General features: G+C 39.9%; 2 protein-coding genes across 2 annotated transcripts in view; one reads left to right on the forward strand and one right to left on the reverse strand.

Moving 5' to 3' along the window:
• LOC106090968 (uncharacterized) overlaps positions 1 to 19,232 on the reverse strand; it is a 44,469-nt gene extending 25,237 nt beyond the window's left edge. The window contains exon 1 of the mRNA XM_059370628.1: positions 19,142 to 19,232. The gene's annotated coding sequence lies outside the window, so the exon portion shown is untranslated. The remainder of the gene's footprint in view (positions 1 to 19,141) is intronic.
• Positions 1,108 to 15,078, forward strand: LOC106090969 (uncharacterized). The gene is made up of 4 exons (XM_013257338.2): positions 1,108 to 1,438; positions 1,538 to 1,626; positions 1,706 to 1,820; positions 14,854 to 15,078. The coding sequence occupies exons 1-4, from the start codon at positions 1,279 to 1,281 to the stop codon at positions 15,066 to 15,068; spliced, it is 579 nt and encodes a 192-aa protein (XP_013112792.1). The 5' UTR covers positions 1,108 to 1,278; the 3' UTR covers positions 15,069 to 15,078.
• Positions 19,233 to 22,312: the final 3,080 nt, after the last annotated feature.

Genomic DNA, 22,312 nt, shown 5'->3' on the forward strand with positions numbered 1-22,312 from the left:
CCAAGGTGGACCCCAGAGCTGGTTGGTCTATGGAAGGACTGCTGAAAACTCTTCAACAGAGCAAAAGCCACAAGAGCATCACACGATTGGGACATCTATAAGAAAGAAATAAGAGCTAAGAAAATATAAGGGCGAGCTTAGAATGGCTCAGAATAAATCCTGGATAGAATTCTGCAGCTCCGTGAGGGATACATCTGAGGCCACTGTGCTAAGGATGATTCTGTTTTCGGGACCTTTTACGGTGGGGTATATCCAGAAGTCAGAGAATGTATGGACAATGTCTAGTGAGGAAACACTAGAACTACACGTTGTTACACTTTTTCCGGGAAATTCTCCAACAGACAACGTGACGCCAGAAGAGGTTATCACTGGTATGCGTATGGAATGGCGGTTTGGCGGACATGCTAACCTCTGCGCTACGGTGGCCTTGTTTGAGTTTATTTAGGGTAATTTCTATATGTTAAATTCGTTATCTAAATCGTCACAGGTCCACATGTCTGCTTGGTGAGTTGTAGCGGGCCGCTAAGCACATAACCACACTTTTGCTTTAAAATGTGTGCTCTACTTCTAATTCAATTGAGTCCCATATATGTATGTAGCTGTCAGCAAATCTATTCTCCGATTATCACCAAAAGTTAAGTTTTTCGATAATACTCAAACTAAAGGCGTATAACTTTTTTTAAACACTCAATATAGATCTGGCAACTCTTGTAATATGTCCAAATAATCGATGGATAACTAAATTTTTTTTTGCTCTTGTTTCTCAAATCATTAGGATAATTTGCAATGATGATTAAGTCTTCATAATGATGCCTGCTACGCAATCATATGTGTCTCCACATTCCTCTTCAAACCCCCCACCCCTCCCCCCACGCAATACTGCTCTCAAAAATCATTCATTGCCATGAAAATGTATGGCTCTGCCTTAAGAACTCTCTGCTGCTTCTCATAAACAAAACAACATAAACAGCAACAACAACAATTAAGTCAATGAAATTTATCTGCTCTCTTCAAACGCAGAGAACATTTGCCGTTGCGAATGAAATTTTGGTTCTGACGCTGACTTAACTGAGCCTCAATATTACTTTTTTGCTTTCTTCGTTTCAGTTGTTTTCCTCTCTTCGCTCAATCGGATTGTTGCCGGCGCGCCTTGCGGTTGTATCGCTAAAATAATAAAAAAAATTCCCTTCTAAACCGGACAAACCAATTTCATTTGGGAATTATTGCGATTTGAATTTTGCTTCGATTTTTGTTTGAATATATTTTCACGCGTTCAACATGGTCAATCGGACTTTGTGTAACGTGATTGCATATCTCAGTGCCATCTTTTCGGGAATAGCCATCATTTTGTTCTCGTTGTTATTGGTGACATCCATAGCTCTGTATAATACCGATATAGAAGATGAAGACAGTGCTGATACCGCAAAGACTATTTCAGGTTAGTAAGACAGAAGTTAAGTGAAATTGAAAACGAACATTTTTGGAATAATGTGTACCTAATTTGGTTGTTCTTTTGCCATTGCCATTGCCATTTCAGTTGTTCTGATAGTTGTCGCGGTCTTTGAAATTCTCGCTTGTGTGGGTATGTTTATATCTGCCGTATTGCTGATTATTGGCATCAAAAGGGTAGGTATCTGATGCTGATGACATTTTTATAGCTTTGTCTGGCGAAATATTCAAGAAATATCCAAATCATTGTTTTCAGGAACGCGTTTCGTTCATAGCTCCCTGGGTGTATATTGTAGCCATATCCGTGGTACTTGGTGTGATCAAACTGGCAATGGCTGCAAATGCCACTGTGCAGGACTTGGTGGCGATTGGTAAGTAGACAAGAGCATATGCGTTTCAAAATAAGTGTATTTTTGTGAAAAATATTGACATGTATTTAAAGCGGGTTGAAGAAGACAAAAGTTCCCCAAAGATGGAAATATTAACAAGTAAAAATATGTGAAGTTCGGCCGGGACGAATCTTGAGAACCCAACATATGGAGACTGCAAAAAATTTCCACAAATAATCATAGTTGAAGACATACATATGTGTATTTGACGTACCAAAATTCTGCCCAAGCAGTCACAAATTGAAGCTGCTAGAGGCCGAAGAGACTAGCCGGGAGATCGTTTAATATGGGAGCTAAATCGGGTTATAGACCGATTTGGACCGTACTTGGCTCCATTGATAGGAGTCATAATAGAATACTACGTGCAAAATTTCAGCCAAATCGGACGAAAATTAAAGCTTCCAGGGGCTCAAAAAATCGAATCGCGAGATCGGTTTATATGGTAGCTATATCAGGTTCTTGACCGATTTAGACCGTACTTTGCACAGTTGTTGGAAGTCATAACAAAATCGAATCGCGAGATCGGTTTATATGGTAGCTATATCAGGTTCTTGACCGATTTAGACCGTACTTTGCACAGTTGTTGGAAGTCATAACAAAACACCTCATGCACATTTCATGCATGCATTTCAGCCAAATCCGACAAAAATTGTGGCTTCCATGGGCTCAAGAAGTCAAATCGCGAGATCGGTTTATATGGTAGCAATATCAGATTCTTGACCGATTTGAACCGTACTTGGCACAGTTGTTGGAAGTCATAACAGAACACTATGTGTAAAATTTCAGCCAAATCGAACAAAAATTGTGGCTTCCATGGCTTCAAAAATTAAATTCGGGAGATTGGTTTATATGAGAGCTAATCCAAATCTGAACCGATATGGCCCATTTGCAATCTCCAACGATTAACATCAATACCCGGCACGGGATGACTATGAGCACCACACAGGTTGGAACCCTCAGCTCTGATTTGTGTGCTGTTCATCGTCACTACGAAAAGCTCAGCTGGGAGCTACCGGGCGCGTCCACAGGTTGCGGATAGTGGAATGCTCCATATACGGAGTAGCTGGAGCTACAGTCGCGGACAATCAGCGGTATCGAGTGGAGAGTCTCAGTGAGAGGTCGGTTGGCGCCGGCTCTTGCATAAATACTGAGTGCCTATGATACTCGATATGACAAGGCGAGTTATTGGCGCCTTTAAATAACCAATGGCCTAAACGTTCCCGCGGCGATCGGTCCTTTGGACCGGAACTAGCTTGCTCACATACGGAGCTTGACGAGGATCGCCACCTCCACATACCAATGTGGTTACAACAACAACAACAACATTAACATCAATATAAAGTATCTGTGGAAAATTTCAAGCGGCTAGATCTACGCATTAGACCGCTATCGTGATTTCGACGGACGGACGGACATGGCTAGATCGACTCAGAATGTCGAGACGATCAAGGATATATATATAGTTTATGGGGTTATATTTCGAAATGTTGGAAACAGAATGACTAGCTCAGTATACACCCATCCTATGGTGGTGGGTATAAAAACAGCAAGTAACAAGTAAAAGCGTGCCAAGTTTGGTCGGCCCGAATCTTATATATTGGTTGCCCAAAAAGTAATTGCGGATTTTTTAAAAGAAAGTAAATGCATTTTTAATAAAACTTAGAATGAACTTTAATCAAATATACTTTTTTTACACTTTTTTTCTAAAACAAGCTAAAAGTAACAGCTGATAACTGACAGAAGAAAGAATGCAATTGCAGAGTCAAAAGCTGTGAAAAAATTTGTCAACGCCGACTATATGAAAAATCCGCAATTACTTTTTGGGCAACCAAATACGTCCCACCAGGGATCGTATTTGTCAAGTTCTTTAAATGTCTTTCAAATATTAGTTTGAAGTTTATTCCCAGGTTATCAATCGATTCAGACCATACTTGGAACAGTTGTTGGAAGTCATACCACAACGAGATAGGCAAAATTTCAATCATATTAGATATAAGATAAGAATTGAACCCTCTAAAAACTCTATCTATCTATCTAGTTTAATCGGAAGATCGGTTTATATGGGAGATATATCAGGTTATCAACCGATTAGACCAATCTTAGAACTGTAGTTGGAAGTGATACCAAAACACAGAAGTGCGCCCTCTAGAAGCTCAAGAAGTCCAGGCCCAAGGTCGGTTTATATGGGAGCTATATCATATTATGAACCGATTTGAACCATACTTGGAACAGTTGTTGGAAGTCATACCAAAACGACATATGCGAAATTTCATCTATAGTAGATAAGAATTAAGCCCTCTAGAAACTCAAGACGTCTAATCCAGAGATCGGTGTTCTGTTATGACTTTCAATAACTGTACCGAGTACGGTTTGAATCGCTCTATAACCTGATGTAGCTCCCATAGAAACCGATCTCCCGATTTGTCTTCTTGAGTCCTTAAAAGCCTCAATTTTCGTTCGATTTGGCTAAAATTTTGCATTCGGTGTTGTGTTACGACTTCCAATTCCATTTGTGCCAAATACGGTCGATAACCTGATATAGCTCCCATGTAAACCGGGCTCTCGATCATACTTGTTCGGTTCCTATAAACTTTAATTTTTGCTGATTTGTTAGAAGTTTGGTATGTAGATTCAAAATATGCCCTTCAACTAAATTAATTTTGTAGAAATTTTTAGCAGAATCCATTGTGGTGGGTTTGGCCGGGCCGAATCTTGGGAACCCACCACTCTTACCAAAGACCTCTTCTCTTACTAAAGACCTTCTATTGGACTCCCACATTGTTCCGATTGGTCTATATATATATTTTCGATTGTGGTTTTAGGGGTATATAGGTACTCCACATTTTTGTACTCCAAATTTGAATGTATAATTCATTACCCACTCCAAAATACCTTATATTTGATCCCATATTATTAAAACCAATCCACATATCCGGCCCAGATCGGCCAAATTATCCAGATTTGTATGTAGCTGCCATCTCTCGTTTTAAGGTCTTGCGCCCATAAAAGGCGCATTTATCGTCCGCTTTTGCCAAAATTTGGGACGGTGAGTTGTGTTAGACCCTTCGACATCCTTCTTCAATCTGGCCCAGATCGGTTCAAATTTGGATATAGCTGCCATATAGACCGATCTCTCGATTTAAGGTCTGGGGCCCATGAATGGCGCATTTATTGTCCGATGTCGTCGAAATTTGGGACAGTGAGTAAAGTTGAGCCCCTCGATATACTTCTGCAACATGACACATCAGTCCAGATTTGGATATAGCTACCATATAGACCGATCTCTCGATTTAAGGTTTTGGGTACATAAAAGGCGCATTTATTGTGCGATGTCGCCGGAATTTGGGACAGTAAGTTGTGTTAAGCCCTTCAACATCCTTTTTCAATTTGGTCTAGATCGGTCCAGATTTGAATATAGCTGCCATATAGACCGATCTCTCGATTTAAGGTCTTGAGCCGATGAAAGGGTCATTTATTGACCGATATCGCCGAAATTTGGGTCAGTGAGTTAAGTTAGGCCCTTTGATATTCTTCTTCAATTTGGCTCAGCTCGGTCCAGATTGGGATATAGCTGCCATAAAGACCGATGTCTCGATTTAAGTTTTTGGACACATAAAAGGCACATTTATTGTCCGATTTTGCCGAAATTTGGGACAGTGAGTTGTGTTGGGCTCTTCGACAACTTTCTGCAACTTGGCCCAAATTGGTGAAGATTTGGATATAGCTGCCATATAGACCGTTCTCTCAATGTAAGGTTTTCGGCCCATAAAAGGTGAATTTTTTGACCGATGTCGCCGAAATTTGGGACAGTGAGTTAAGTTCGGCCCTTCGACATTCTTCTTCAATTTGGCTCAGATCGGTCCAGATTTGGATATAGCTGCCATATAGACCGATCTCTTGATTTTAGGCTTTGGGCCCATAATAGGCGTATTTATAGTCCGATTTCACTGAAAATTGACACAGTGACTTATGTTAGGCTTTATGACATCCGTGTCGTATATGGTTCAGATAGGTTTGCCGCTCTCTCCGGAGCCTCAACTACTTGAGCGTGACTCTTAACCAGAAACTAAGAGAAGAAACTTTGAGGAAAGGCTTAAAAGGGGACTGTGTGCTCTCTTTTTCTGTCATAAAATAATATAAAGTAGTTGGGGCTTAGGTCGGGGGTGGTGCACTGAATATTTACTGTCCTTATTAAGCCGATTCTAACCCACGGATGTCTGTTGCAACATCAGTCTCTGAACAAGTGTGCCATCCGCGGGTTGATGGAGAAGTTACAGTGTAAATCGACGCTATTGATCTCTTGAGTAAGGAGGAGTGGCTCGAGAAAAGTGTTGAATGACTTTCTCGATGCTAAGCCTTAGAACCTATATGATGGGTGTTAGGGAACGCCCAGTCGGCCTGAGACTGCAGAATTCAGAAAACAGGTGTTTTGGGCATTCCACTTTTATGCTGGGGGATGGATGTGTGGCGTGGCAGCCTGCTATATGTGTCGCAACTGATTATATACCAGGGAAGTCGCCTCTTGTTGATTGGTTGATCATCATTTCCACAAAGAAGAGATATCTGGACTGGGGATACACAGCCCTCCGGGGCAGGAGTCTGCATTGAATTCCTTGAATTCCTTGGAATCTGGAAATCTTATAGGTTCTTGGGGGTCGAAAACCCTGACATAGGTCACTATGCCGAATTTCAGCGAAATCGGATAATACATAGACCGATATGAACCAAATTGTGCCAAATTTTAGCGAAATCAGGTAATAAATGCGCCTTTTATTGGGACCAAGAACCAAAATCGGGAGATCAGTCTATATGGCAGTGATATCAAAATATAGACCGATCTGAACCATATCAGGCACAGCAATCGAAATGTCTGACAAAGGTCACTATGCCAAATTTCAGCGAAATCGGATAATAAATTCACCTTTTATGGGCTCAACACCTTAGGTCGGGACATCGGTCTATACGGCAGCTTTGTCGAAATATAGGTCGATGGGGCCCATATTGAACACCGATGTTGAAGGGTCTAACACAGCCTTCTGTGTAAAATTTCTGTTAATAAATGCAACTTTTATGGGCCCAAGACCTAAAATCAGGAGATCGGTATATATATGGAAGCTATATCCAAATATAGAAAGATCTAAACCATATAGGGAACGGATGCCGGAAATCCTTATATAGATTCTTGGGCCAAATTTCAACGAAATCGGGTAATAAATGGGTTCAATACTCTTAATCGGGAGATCAGTCTATATGACAGCTATACCCAAATATAGCCCTATCTTGACCGTACTCAGTACGAATGTTGAGAAGCCTAATGCGAACCATTGTGCTAAATTTCAGCGAAATTTTGTTCGAAATCGGTTGAGATTTAAATTAAGCTTCCCTACATATATATGTTCGTCCGATTTTGATAATTATTTCAATTAAGTGCTCATTTGTTAAGCGATTCTCTCGAAATTTGGCCTGAGGGACTTTCTAATGACTCTCAGAAAAAATTTTCAACGGTAGCTTTCCCCTCCTAATGCTGGCTACATTTGTGAAAGGTGTCGCCTGCGGCTCGCCGTTCGGACTCGGCTATAAAAAGGAGGCCCTTATCATTGAGCTCAAAACTTGAATCGGACTGCACTCATTGATATGTGAAAAGTTTGCCCCTGTTCCTTAGTGGAATGTTCATGGGTAAATTTTTTGCATTTGCATGTAAGGTACTATTTAGTCGTCACTGCCCGCCTATTGCCTTTCCTTACTGGTTTTTATTAAAAAAAATACTTAAAAATTTTTTTTCTCTTGAATTAAAATATGCTGGAAGACGTTTGATAGAAAACTACCAATCCAATATAAAAGAGTGGCAGTAGGGGAAAATAATGCGGACTATCGCCTTGCCATCGCAAGGCATTGCAAATATGGACCTGATGACATCATTTTCATTGTTCCATGGTTCGATGTAGAATGATATTGATACACTTTGTTTACTAAAATTCTTTGGATTTTTGGTGTTTTTTTTTTGTTTGTTTTAGACATGAATAACAAAAAAGGCAAAAATGCGAACAAGTGGAGCAAAAGAAAAAATCAAACAAATGAGACATCATGAAAGTTGAGACGAGCCGAATTTAGAATACCCTAAATTGCATGCTATTATGACTTCATACTACTTACGAATGGTACTTTCGTCCTTCCATAGTTTAAATCGACAGATGTATATGTCTACACTAGGGTGGGTCGTTCATAATCTACGAAAAATTCTAAGATATGTTGCCCAAGAAACCTTGGTTCTAAAATCAAAATCGAGTTTTCGGTTTTTTGACGATCGCAGATCGAAAGTTTGGATAATATGGTATCAAAAGCCAAAGTTGGTCGTTATAATCCGAAAGTCCCATTTGGATTTTAGGCCCTTTACTTCTTATCAAAATGCTTTCGTATACACATATATGGGCGTTTGGTGTAGTCAAACAAATAGAAAGATTAACAGACAGACGGCTAGACAGACCGATAAGGTTTAACCAAATGTGAGCTTATCGGCTGCAAGTTTTGGAGTAGTTGTTGCTGAACTCTAATCTGAGGAACTATCGACCACATTGCTCAAGTTAGGCGGATTGCAAGAGACTGGAAATACCCCTGCCACAATCGATACAGGAGACGAGATACGTCAAGACGAGACCCGACAAGATCTGTGTGAGTGTGTCATCCGATAGGATTGGTCTTAAGGCATTGCAATTGTTGGTCTGCAGCATTGCAAGACCGCTTTGGCGGCACAAAAGGTTCTTCTGATGGAAAGAGGGTTTGACGTGGTTCCTATCCTAAAACCATGGATGTGTGGAGAAATGGTTTGTGGACTAAGGTCTTCTAGATTTAAACTACTCAAGGGTACAGGGAATGGGAGACACAAAGCCCGTATTCTTATAAAGAGTAGTGCAAAAGGGTTTCTTCTTCTTCTGAAGAGTCAGTAGTACCCAGCCTTGAAAATAAAAAGTCTCAATACTGGCTCTCAAATACTAAACGGATTCGGACGGTATTTGGCAAAGTTGTTAAAAGTCATAACAGAACACCACATGCAAAGTTTCAGCCAAATAAGACAAAACTTGCGGCTTGTAAACGCTCAAGAATTCAAATCGGGTGATCGGTTTATATGAACAAAAATTGTGGCTTCCAGGGGCTCAAAAAGTGAAATCGGAAGATAGGTTTATATGAGAGCTATATCCAAATCTGAACCGATATGACCCATTTTTAATCCCCAAAGACCTACATCAATATTAAATAGCTGTGCAAAATTTCAAGCAGCCAGCTTGACGCGTTCGCCTGCCGTCGTGATTTCGACAGACGGACGGACGGACATGGATAGATCGAATCAGAATGTCGAGACGATCCAGAATATATATCTTCATGGGGTCCCAGATCAATATTTCGAGGTGTCACAAACGATATGACTAGATTAGTATACCCCCATCCTATGGTTGTGGGTGTAAAAAGGAGGATTGGGATAAATTTCAACAAATTCAAAAAATTCACAAATTCCGCACATCTATCCCTTCTAGACCAGAAAAGGAAGTGGCAACTGCACATGATATATACATAATGGTCAAGCGGATCACGAAGGCCCTAAGTGACTCGCTTGTGTCATTATATCTTAGTGCCAAGCCATGGAACAAACAGCTATTGCTGTTTGCCCCACCATGTCCTCAGAGGTGGTTGGTCTAAGGAAGAACTGCAGAAAACTCTTCAACAAAGCGAAAGTCACAAAAGCATCACACGATTGGGACATCTAAAGGGCTGAGCTAAGGAAATTTAAGGGCGAGCTGAGAAAGGCTCAGAACAAATCTTGGGTGAAACTCTGCAGCTCCGTGGAGTATACATATGAGGACGCTAGGCTATGGAAAAATCGTTTCAGGAGACCTATTACGGTGGGGTATATTCAGAAGTCGGAAAATGTATGAACAATGGCTAGTAAGAAAACACTAGAACTACTCGTTGCTACACATCTCCGGAAAATTCTTTAACAAACAATGTGGCGCCAGAAGAGGTTGTCACTGGCATGCATTCGTCGAAGGTTATTAGGGACATTTTGTCTGAGCCGGAAGTCTTTTGGGCGATAAGAAGTTTCGACTCCTTTAAGTCGCCAGGCCCTGATGATGTATCACCGCTTGAATTTCAAGTTGTGTCTGATAGACGGGTTCCCTGGCTAAGGCAGATATAATCTGCTTGTATCAGAATATCATATAAGCCTGTGGGATGGATGCACACGAAGGTCATTTTCATTCCGAAGGCAAGCCTACCACACGAAGGCGAAAGACTTTCGTCCTATTAGTCTGTTCGCTCTTATGCTGAAGACTCTCGCTAGTTTGATAGAAACATATCTTAGGGCAAAGATCCCTGAAGATAGCCTGTCGCGAAAGCAGCATGCATATAATAAAGGCAAATCCACTTAGACAGCCCTTCACGACCTAGTCGGCTACATAGAGGGTTCTCTAGCTGTCAAAACAGTCCTTCACAATCTAGTCGGCTACATAGAGGGTTCTCTAGCTGTCAAAACAGTCCTTCACAATCTAGTCGGCTACATAGAGGGTTCTCTATCTGTCAAGGAATATGTAATGGTAGAATTTCTTGACATTGAAGGTGCTTTCAATAATGTAAAACCAACGTCAATCATGGAGGAGTTGGAGTTTCAAAGCATCAACTCTGCCGTAAGAAAGTTTATTAATAACTTGCTTAAAAAAGTATGCATTACGACAGGCTTGGTATTTGTGGACTTAAAAATATGGATCAGCAGAGGAGCACCGCAAAGAGGTGTACTGTCTCCTCTACTTTGGAATATAGCCATTATCAATATATTATTGTCTCTGGGAGAAAAAGGTGTAAAAGTGGTCGCGTATACTGATGACGTGGCGATTGCGGTTAGGGAAAAGTTCCCCAGCACTCTAAGAGATATACTTCAGGAAGATCTACGTGCCACAGCGAAGTGGGCTACCGAAAGTGGTCTAAATGTAAATCTGTGCAAGATGGAAGTAGTACTTTTCAGCAGAAGATTCAAGTTGCCTAAAGTGGCACCGGTCTCCTTGGGAGGAGAGAATAGTCCACTAACAGAAAGCGCAAAATACTGGGTGTTTTGCTGGGCACGAAATTGAACTTCAAATCCAACATTTTGGACAGGGCAAGAAAGGCAATTCTTGCCTTGTACACCTGCAAGAGAACTATTGGCGAAAGTTGGAGATTTTAGCCGCTTGTCATGCACTGGTCGTGTACTGCAGTTGTCAGACCTATAATGCTATATGGTGTAGTGGTCTGGTGGATGGCGCTTCAAAAGTTCACCTACTAAATTCAGTTCAATACTCAACCGGATCCAAAGGATGGCTTGTTTGTGCATCACAGCCGAACTAAGGACGACACCTTCGGATGCACTGAATTTAATCCTACATCTTATGCCTCTGCACATTGTGGCTACCCAAATTGCAGCGACCACTGCCGTGAGGTTAAGGGAGCTTTCTCATTGATCATGTGGCAGCTACGGTCACTTTGTTATCCTTGATACAATATTCCATGTTCCAGGCAATGTGGATTACACCCTACCTGAGCCGCTTTTTGATAAAAAGTTCTATAACACTAATCCTTATAGAACCAAATGGAACCAAAACTAAACTAAAAGAAGTTACATAGACTTCTATACGGATGGTTCTAAACTAGACGACCAGGTGGGCTTTGGGGTGTACTCCAAAGATCTAGAACTGGTCATATCGAAAAGGTAACCCGACCACTGCAGTGTGTATCAAGCGGATATATTTGCAATTAAGGAAGTGGTGGAATGGCTAAGATATGATGTCTTAACGACGATTGGCATAAATATCTTCTCAGATGGCAAGGCAGCCGTTAAATCCCTGGAGAACGTATTTCTGAACACTTAAACTGGCTTCGACTGTCGTAGATCTCTCAACGAGATGGCTGAGCAGTTCAAAATTGATCTGTTCTGGGTGCCGTGTCACAGAGATATTCCAAGGAATTGTAAAGCGGACGAGCTTGCGACACTATGAACTACCCTATATATTCCAGGGATACTGGTATCTACGGGTATGCCTCTAGCGAAATGTAATCTAAGTTTTCAGACCCAGGCCCAAAGAACAACGAATGATAGATTGTCACAAAGAAGTGGCTGTGAGCATTCCAAAACTATGTGGCCTAATCTAGACTAATCTAGTCTCACTCATTGTGTTCGTCATGACAGGTCACTGTCTAATCGGAAAACATGCTGACAGACTGAAGGTTGCTAGCAACGACTTTTGAAGAAGTTGTGAGGACATCGAAGAAGAAGAAACTATAGAACACCTTCTGTATGTGTGTCCCGCACTAGCAGTCAAAAGGAGTTCCGCTTTAGGTTCTCATTTCTTTGAGAATGTGTCTGATTTAGCGGATGTAAACATTGGAAAGTTGTTGGGCTGTTTTAAAGCGACCTGGATGGTTCAACGGTAGGTACTAGAAGGCATCTTCCTTCTTCTGTTCCGGTGGTATCGCAACGAACGAAAACTTTTAAGTGAATCTAATGATGGACTGCTACTTAAATTTAACCTAATCTGGAGTTTGGCGACCCCCTATGCATCCCAATCCAATGTTTTTTTTACCCATTTTTATACCCTCCACCATAGGATTGGGGTATATTAGTTTCGTCATTCCGTTTGTAACACTTCGAAATATGCGTCTAAGACCCCATAAAGTATATATATGGAAAGCACGCTAACTTTTGAAGGAATAAAGCTAGCCGCTTAAAATTTTGCACAAATACTTCTTATTAGTGTAGGTTGGTTGGGATTGTAAATGGGCCAAATCGGTTCATGTTTTGATATAGCTGCCATGTGAAACGATCTTTGGACTTGATTTACTGAGCCTCTAGAGGGCGCAATTCTCGTCCGATTTGACTGACATTTTGGACATAGTGTTTTGATATCACTTCCTACAACTGTGCGAAGTATGGTCCAAATCGGTCCATAACCTGTTATAGCTGCCATATAACCGATCTTGGGTCTTGACTTCTTGAGCCTCCAGAATGCGCAATTCTCGTCCGATCTGACTGAAATTTTGCACATAGTGTTTTGATATCACTTCCAACAACTGTGCGAGGTATGGTCCAAATCGATCCTGATATAGCTGCCATATAAATCGATCTGGGATCTGGACTTCTTCAGCCTCCAGAATGCGCCAGTCTCATCCGATTTGACTGCAATTTTGCACATAGTGTTGGTCCATGTTTTGATATAGCTGCCATATAAAGCCATCCTGGGTCTTAACTTCTTGAGCCTCTAGAGGGCGCGATTCTCGTCCGATTTAACTGAAATCTTGAGCATAGTGTTTTGATATCACTTCCAATAACTGTGCTAAGTATGGTTCAAATCGGTTCATAGCCTGATATAGCTGCCATTTAAACCGATCTTGGGTCTTGATTTCTTGAGCTTTTAGAAGGCGGAATTCTTATTCGATTTCACGGCAATTTTGCACATAGTGTTTTGATATCACTTCGAACAACTGTGCGAAGTATGGTCCAAATAGGTCCATAACCTGATATAGCTAGTATATAAACCGATGTTGGGTCTTGACTTCTTGAGCCTCTGAAGGGCGCAATTCTTATCCGATTTGGTTGAAATTTTGCATGATCTACATGGCAGATCATGCAAAATTTCAACCAAATCGGATAAGAATTGCGCCCTTCAGAGGCTCAAGAAGTCAAGACCCAACATCGGTTTATATACTAGATCTTTGGTCTTGACTTCTTGAGCCACTGGAGGACGCAATTCTTCTCCGTTTGGCTAAAACTTTGCATGAGGTGTTTTGTTATGACTTCCAACAACTGTGCTGAGTATAGTTCAAATCGTTTCATAACCTAATATAGCTGCCATATAAATCGATCTGGGGTCTTGACTTCTTGAGCCTCTAGAGGGCGCAATTCTCATCCAATTTGACTGCAATTTTGCACATAGTGTTTTGATATCACTTCCAACCGATCTTGGATCTTGAATTCTTGAGCATCTAGAGCGCGCAATTCCTCTCCGATTTGGCTGAAATTTTGCAGGAGCTGCCATATAAACCGATCTTGGGTCTTGACTTCTTGAGCCTCTAGAGGGCGCAATTCTCTTCCTATTTGACTGCAATTTTGCACATAGCGTTTTGATATAACTTTCAACAACTGTGCGAAGTATGGCGCAAATCGGTCCATATACCTGCCATATAAACCGATCTGGGATCTGGACTTCTTAAGCCTCTAGAGTGCGCAATTCTCATCCGATTTGGTACAACATACGTGTGTAATATGGTCAGAATCGATCTATAGCTTGATACAGCTCCCATATAAGCCGATCTCCCGATTTTGCTTCTTGAGCCCCAAATCGGACTATAGCTTGATATAGCTCCTCCTTCGTCCTTACGCATTATTCTTTGTTTGCCTAAAAACAGATACTGCGCAAAGAACTCAACAGATGCGACCATGGTGGAGGGTATATAAGATTCGGCCCGGCCGAACTTAGCACGCTCTTCCTTGTTTTCAGAGTATATTGATACCACTACTTACGGTCTTGAACCCAAATAAGATCCATTTATTACCCGATTTCATTGAAATTTGGATTGGATTAGATTGTGGCGAGTTTGTTCCAGAACAGATAGTGTTTCGATATAGGTACTATGGGTTCATATATGGTGAGCGGAATTTGTCGAAATGTTGTTTCTATAAAAACTCGTGGTATTGGGTATCCAATGTTAGGCCCAGCCTAACTTAATGCCTTTTTATGTGCTAGTGTATAAGCAAGCCAATAAATAAACACAAATTGATTTTTGATTGATGTATAACGATTTTTTGGGATAGTAAATCAAAATATGGCGGTGGTATAAACAAAATGATTAGATTATGATAACACCCTTTCCAAGGTGATGTTTATACCCATCACGCCTTTGCTATATTCAACAATGGCAAGCCTTTAAAGGGTTTGTTGTCCCAGTATAAAAAAGAAAAAACTTAATATCGTTTTTGTTTTTATTTGCTTTTTTTCAGTGATTCAAATTGCCTTCTGGTATCCCATCTTCATGTTGTATCGCGAACTGCGTAAAGCTCCCGCCACAGTCAATGTTAACTACAATGCTTGTCCCTCAAACATGCAGAACATGCCTCCCTATAATGCCCAAACTCAGCCTATGTATGCAGAGAAACACCAGAGTCCCCCCTATATTGACCAAGAGCAGCCCATGATGTATCCACAAAAACACTAAAGAAAAAGAACCAAATGATGTCATGCTCCTTAGTTGATATTGTAGACAACATTTGACAATGAAGTGGATAATCACAAGTCTAAAAAGTCCACAAACTACTAAAGGTAGGGCTGCTAACATACATGCCACATGGGCTCACACAAGATTTTTTTTTTTGCAATGAGGAGTGGAAAAGAAAAGTAAAACAAAAATTAAAAATAATCCAAAACAAGCACCAACTAAAACTCTGGGGAAAAAACCCCTTCACGTAAGGGATTCGCTTTAATTAGAAACAATTTTGCCTTCATTATTGGATAACGTAAGAAAGCTTTGTTATGGTTTAGTTGTTGGAACAGCATACAGATGGAATAATTGATAACACATTGGTATTTTTGAGATTGCTGCAACTGGGTGTGTAACATGGAGTGTAGAATGTGCCACTTAAAAAATCGCCAACTATTTACTTCAGGGACATTACATGTGAAATAAAAAAAAATCATTTTGGTTAAAACAATCCTATTATATATAAATATAATTTATATATAATTAGAGCTTAGATGTTATATATTACAAAATATAATTCTGATCAATTACTTAATATGAACTCATAATTTTTCAGAAAAAACTATTCGAGTTTTTAGAATTAATAATTTTTTATTGCATTACCACAGAGAACGAATCATTTGTTATATGAGATTGAAATGCTTTTTTGTTGTAAGACTTTATATATGTAGCTGTATACAAATGAATAAATATATAAAACGATTTATGATATAGTAAAAAGTTTTTTATTATCATTTAAAAAAGTTTTATGTACAAAAATTTTTTATAGCTGTAGAATAGAAAATCTGTAGAATAGAAAACCCACCCATCTTGGTTTCTACCTAAAATTCCCACAAAATGAACCTAGTTGAAGGGCATAATTTTACTTAACATAAATTTTTTATAAAATTTTATGTAGCAACAAGTAAAAAGGCATTAAGTTCGGCCGGGCCACACTTTGGAGACCCATCACCTCGGGAATATATGTAAACCACCTTTCGTCAAAATCCGGTGAAAAATGCATACCTTATGCCCTATAGCAGCTGTATCGAAATATGTTCCGGTTTGGACCAAGTCATTGTTCAATTACGTATAACAAAATATTGATCTTTTTAGTAGCTATATCTAAAAATGACAAGTAAGAGCGTGCTAAGTTCGGCCGGGCCGAATCTTATATACCCTCCACCATGGATCGACTTTGTCGAGCTCTATGCGCTGTATCTCTTTTTAGGCAAACAAAGCATATTGAATAAGAACTTGTATGCTACTGGAGCTATATCAAGTTATAGTCCGATTCGGATCATAAATGAATGCCGAACATTGTAGAAGTCATTGTGTAATATTTCAGTTCATTTAGATAAGAATCGCGCCTCATAGGGGCTCAAGAAGCAAAATCGGGAGATAGGTTCATGAAGCTACTGATCGATTCAGACCATATTAGACACGTATCTTGAAATTCATGAGAGAAGCTGTTGTACAAAATTTCTGCCAAATCGTATGAGAATTGCACCCTCTAGAGGCTCAAGAAATCAAGATCCCAGATCGGTTTATATGGCAGCTATATCAGGTTATGTACCGATTTGCGTCATACTTAGTACAGTTATTGGAAGTCATAACAAAACACCTTATGCAAAATTTTAGCCAAATCGGATGAGAATTTCGCCCTCTAGAGGCTCAAGAAGTCAAAATTCAAGATCGATTTATATGACAGCTATACCAGATTATGAGCCGATTTGAATCATACCTATTATAGTTGTTGAAAGTGCCATCCAAACACTATGTGCAAAATTTCAGTCAAATCGGACGAGAATTGCGACCTCTAGAGGCTCCAGAAGTCAAGACCCAAGATCGGTTTATATGGCAGCTATATCATGTTATGGACCGATTTGAACCATGCTTAGCACAGTTATTGGAAGTCATAAAAGAACACCTCATGCAAAATTTCAGCCCAATCGGATGAGAATTGCGCCTAGAGGCTCAAGAAGTCAAGGCCCAAGATTGGTTTATGTGGCAGCCATATCAAAACATGGACCGATTTGAACCATACTTAGCGCCGTTATTGGAAGTGACACCAAAACACCACGTGCAAAATTTCTGTCAAATCGAACGAGAATTGCGCCCTCTAGAGGCTCAAGAAGTCAAGACCCAAGATCGGTTTATATGGCAGCTATATCAAAACATGAACCGATTTGGCCCATTTACAATCCCAACCGACATACACTAATAAAAAGTATTTGTGCAAAATTTCAAGCAACTAGCTTCACTCCTTCGAAAGTTAGAGTGTTTTCGACAGACAGACGGACGGCCGGACGGACATGGCTAGATCGACTTAAAATGACATGACGATCCAAAATATATATACTTTATGGGGTCTCAGACTCATATTTCGAGGTGTTACAAACAGAATGACGAAATTAGTATACCCACATCCTCTGGTGGAGGGTATAAAAAGAGGACAATTAAAATAACTAGTAAGAGAAGGCGAAAGTCGGGCGGAAACGACTATATATTAACCTACGCCACCGAGTCTACGTGGCTAAGGTATTTATAAAAGGCGATTTTGCGGTACATATTACGGCTAAACCGTTGAATGAATTTTAATGAAATTGGCATGAATAGAAAGGATAAGCAGCATATATATGACAATTAGCCGAACCGAGCCCGCTCCGCTGCGCCTTCTTTAACTCTCTAATACCATTTAGAGTTGGGACACTTCGCCCTGAATGTGTATACCGAATTCGTACCACTGTAGCTTATGTCCGCCTATAACGCGGAACGCCTGCTTTCAAATCCTAGCGATAACATCGGACAAAATTGAAGGCGGTGGTGATCCTCTCTTAATGCTGGCAACATTTGCCATGCATGGTCATGTAAAAAATTCTCCCCAAAGAGATGTCGCACTCGGACTCGGCTATAAAAAAAGTCCCTTGTTACATTCCGCCTTCAACGGCGCTATGGTGGAGTCCAGCTAGCTATCGGGTCTCAAGGAGGTTCCAACCCTTCCACCATTAGCCCAGGAGGATGAACCAATAAATAAGAAAAATTGTAGGAAATCTAATAAACACATAACAAAACAAAAAAAAAACGCTAACACACCGTACACTGATAACAAGGGAACTTGATGTACCTGCTCCCACACATTGCCCGCCCAACCTTGACCCTTTAGTCCAAAAGAATATAATTTAAAAAGGGCCCCTGTTTCCACACACACTTACCTTATGACAACATACACCCTACTTCCCTCTCTAACGAAACAAAATTAGCACATCATGATTAGATTTTCACATAGACATAAAATTTTTACATTTGGTTTTGTTTATAAAAGTCCTTAAATAGCCTAACATTAACACATTACAATAAACCTTTTCTTTTTTTTTTTTTTTTTTACAAAATAACACACACAAAAAAAAAATATATACAACCTAGAAGCTTCTAACACCAGCAGATCTTTACTCTATCTTTTGTGAGCCATTTGGCACGAATTCACATTAAATAAAAATCATATAGACACTTGGAGCCTTTTGATTTTCACTCCAAAGCACACCAAAAAAAAACTAACAAATTCCTAATTGAGAGAGCTCTCTAAATTGGTATCATAAAAATCATATCACATCAAACTTTCAATTTTGGCCTATATGGTTTCCTTGTAAACCCTGCGCTCACCAACAATTTAACATTTCTGGCATTAAACACTTTTACACGCATAAATACTTAAAACTAGTAACTACAAACATAAGACATTATAAAACACCACCAAACATCACAAACATACACTTAACCCAAAGTCTAAGGTTTTTTTTTTTTTTTCAATTTAAGGCAATTTTTTTCTTTTTAGTGGATTTAAAGAATATACTTTTTTTTGTTTTTTTTTTTTTCTTTTGGTTTATGACAATTATTCTTTTGCTGGCTTTAGTAAATATTTCATTGGTATTCTATCTCATTCCAGCGCTTTTCGCCCGGTGGGTTCTCTGCCTAGGCCGCTGGCGCATGTGTGCAGCAATTGCCCGAACACAATTTTTCCGCCACGGTAAGTTGATTACGTCTAATTTTACCTGAACTTCCACTCAAATGGGTTTTCGTCTATTCAACCTTTAGGATCCGAACTTGGACGTTTTGGTCATATATAGCCTGCCTTAATGATTGCCAGATGATGGACCGAACCCTGGAGCAGTCGCAACCACGACAGGGGACAGATGATTCCAATTTTCCTCCCTATCAAACTACGCTGGCAATTTACTCCCGACAAGACTTTACGCTGAACCTCACAGATGTGGTTTCTTCCTGAGGGCGCTTTAATTGATAACAAAGGGACATAGATAACATTGCTGAGTTGTACCCAATTAACCTCTTAAATGTATAAGAACACTCACTTTATAAGTTTTCGCCCACAATTTAATAAAAAAAAACACACACACAGAGGCACAAAGTTCAGCTTCAATATATGTCATTCCAAACACCACAATTGATTGTAACCGTTTTTCTATGTTCCGGACAGCAAAAAAAAACACAATGCTACCACAGAGCTGCGAGGGCTGGATATGAAACAATGGCCGTCTTTTCTCCTACCGTTCCTTTTTATAGCCTCAGACGACTCTATTTTCCCGCGCATTTTCATAGCTTTCCATTATAGTCATTGTTATTAGGCATCTTCTTATTAGTTCCTAATTCTATTTTCCTAATGACATTCACTAATGCTCAGTGCTGCTCAATAACGTATAAACGCCTTTCATTTAGGCCAGCCCACCAATCTTCGCCTTGACAGGCGCCAATGCGCAAGCAGCCAATGCGCAAGCATTACATTTGAGATTACAACTCATCGTAGTATTTCCTGTCACATCATATCATTCTGACTCAAGCATCAACACATCCATCACCCTCCTTAACACAAGCCACGCCACTTTACAGCTCGTGGTCGCAAAACAAAAAAAACTTCGCACCTTTTCTCTCCCCGGGACTAGGAAAGCTTCAAGGGCTGGAGTGCAATCCTCGTGTCGTAGACATACCCAGCACAAAGAGTTCCCACATTCATCTGTGACATACATTGGTCAGAGGATGACGCAAAAAAAAACAAAAATAGTACAGCAATAATTGCCCCGTAATAGCATTACAAATATAGTGCGGATTGTTATTGGGTAAGTCTTCAAACCTATGAATTAGTCATATGGTTATATTTTGTTCCCTTTCTCCAATGAATTTTGGATCATCATCAATATTATTCGAGCAAAACAACTCATAGAGAATCGAATAACTTCTACGCTAAAACCATATTCGGATACGTCACGTACTAATTGTACCTTAACTGATTCACTAGTAGTTTAAAAGTCACTATAAACAGCTGTCCCTCTTCTAGACCCCATCTCGTATTACACTTTGTTTACATTAATTTCTTCCTCTTCTCGTTAATAGCACCCGAGTTTGACTTGAGGTACATACATTATCATGACCTTTTTCCCTATTGTCCCTGGTCATAGCGACATAAACGATCTTCCAATCGAGAGGTAAGTACGAGGGCGTTATGAAAGCTATGACGTCGCTGTCTTAATGCATCATACTATTCCAGGTCACCCTATCAATATTGACGAGGCATTTCGGAATCTACTTTGTCCGCCGCAACAAAACTTCGAGCTTTTTCCCGGTAGGGAAGAAAAGAACGATGTGCGGTTCTTGAACGAATCCCAAGGCAGTACTTGGTAGCGTATCATCCTCTAAAATGTCTTCTCCTATGGATATGCAGACGGACAGCCCTTATTAGTATTGCACTTATACCCGGTAAGCGCGCATATATCAATCGTTAAGTGGTCTGCAAAAGCAATAAGTAGCGTGAAATGTAATCTATACAAAAAACTCAGTGCAACATCCATGCCACAAGCGTGTGTCGTTATTGTTTTATTGCCAATTAAACATGATAACAAAAAAAAACAACATCCTACCTAGAGCGGAGCACTATTCACATTATAGAAAAGAAACCAAACGCAATATATTAACAATACGGTGAATGTTCTGTGGTTAATACAAAAAAAACGATGTGGAGACATTCGGTCAGCAAAAATGGTTATTCCGACCAGACGCAAGGTGTCGTTCAACAATTATTTCTAGTGTCTATGAATCCGGGCAAAATCGTGAGGGATATAGAATCATCATCAATCAACGTATGAACAGAAACAAATCATCGCCGTGAAAATAAGCTTAGGTGTCGTTAGGTTTCCCCTATGTGGTCGGTTCCACTCTTGAACCTCATATTCTTTTTACGTGGGGAACTCCCACACCCTGAGATGCTATCAGCCGGGCTTTAACCTTACTCATATATCCATGCCGACCTTATAATTCACGTCCAGCCGATATTAAATAAAAAAAAATATTCCCGTGGTATGTATGCAGGTACAGTGGTTCGCAGTGTTGTGGAACAGGTAAAAAAAATCTAAACTTTACAAAAAAAATTGGCCAACCCCTTGTGCTGAGAGTTACAATCTTGTAGTCTGTTGTTCCCATCTCGTCACGCGTAAAGATAATGTTTCATTCGAAATCAATCGGTTCATTTCGTGAGAGATTCTAAACCCAACCTCCATACTGCTTGGGCCTCGCCGCCAGAAACCTGCTGGCCTTATCAGGATCATCGGAAATACAAAGGAAATAATGTGAATACGTGTTGGTAAACAAAACGTGCTAAAAACAACAAATTAATATCGATTATGCTGAGTCGTAAATACGGGTGACCTGCACCGCCGTATTTAATATCTCATTATAAATAATAGTCTTACTATTCGCATACACTATAACAAGTGGAAATAAATGGTCCAAGATCTATTCTTACATTTGCACAAAAAAAACAATAATTGTTTAGTCGCTCATGCTATTTCGTAAAGAAAGTTCCACCAAGTGTGTAGATTATTTCATATTCCCCAAACGTAAGAAAAATTATTTGTACAAAGGACAAACATACACAGAATAAAAGTTAACTGGTACAAAATCTTGGCATGACACAGATAACGAAGCACAATCACAGAATGTTTCACAGGACATGAACTTATTCTATATTGCATTTTATTTATCCGTATCACAGCTATATTGCACTTGTTCTAAAATTTAATATCCTTTGCGTGATAATGGCCTAAAGGCTTGCCCTGAAACGTCTCTAATTCATACATATTATTACCAACCGGTCCGACAACCCTACACTTCAAAAATTTCTTTGCGAATTTTGCATTTATATTATTTTTAAAATC

This window comes from Stomoxys calcitrans, chromosome 5 (genome assembly GCF_963082655.1).
Source record: "Stomoxys calcitrans chromosome 5, idStoCalc2.1, whole genome shotgun sequence".
NCBI classification, from domain to species: Eukaryota; Metazoa; Arthropoda; class Insecta; order Diptera; family Muscidae; genus Stomoxys; species Stomoxys calcitrans.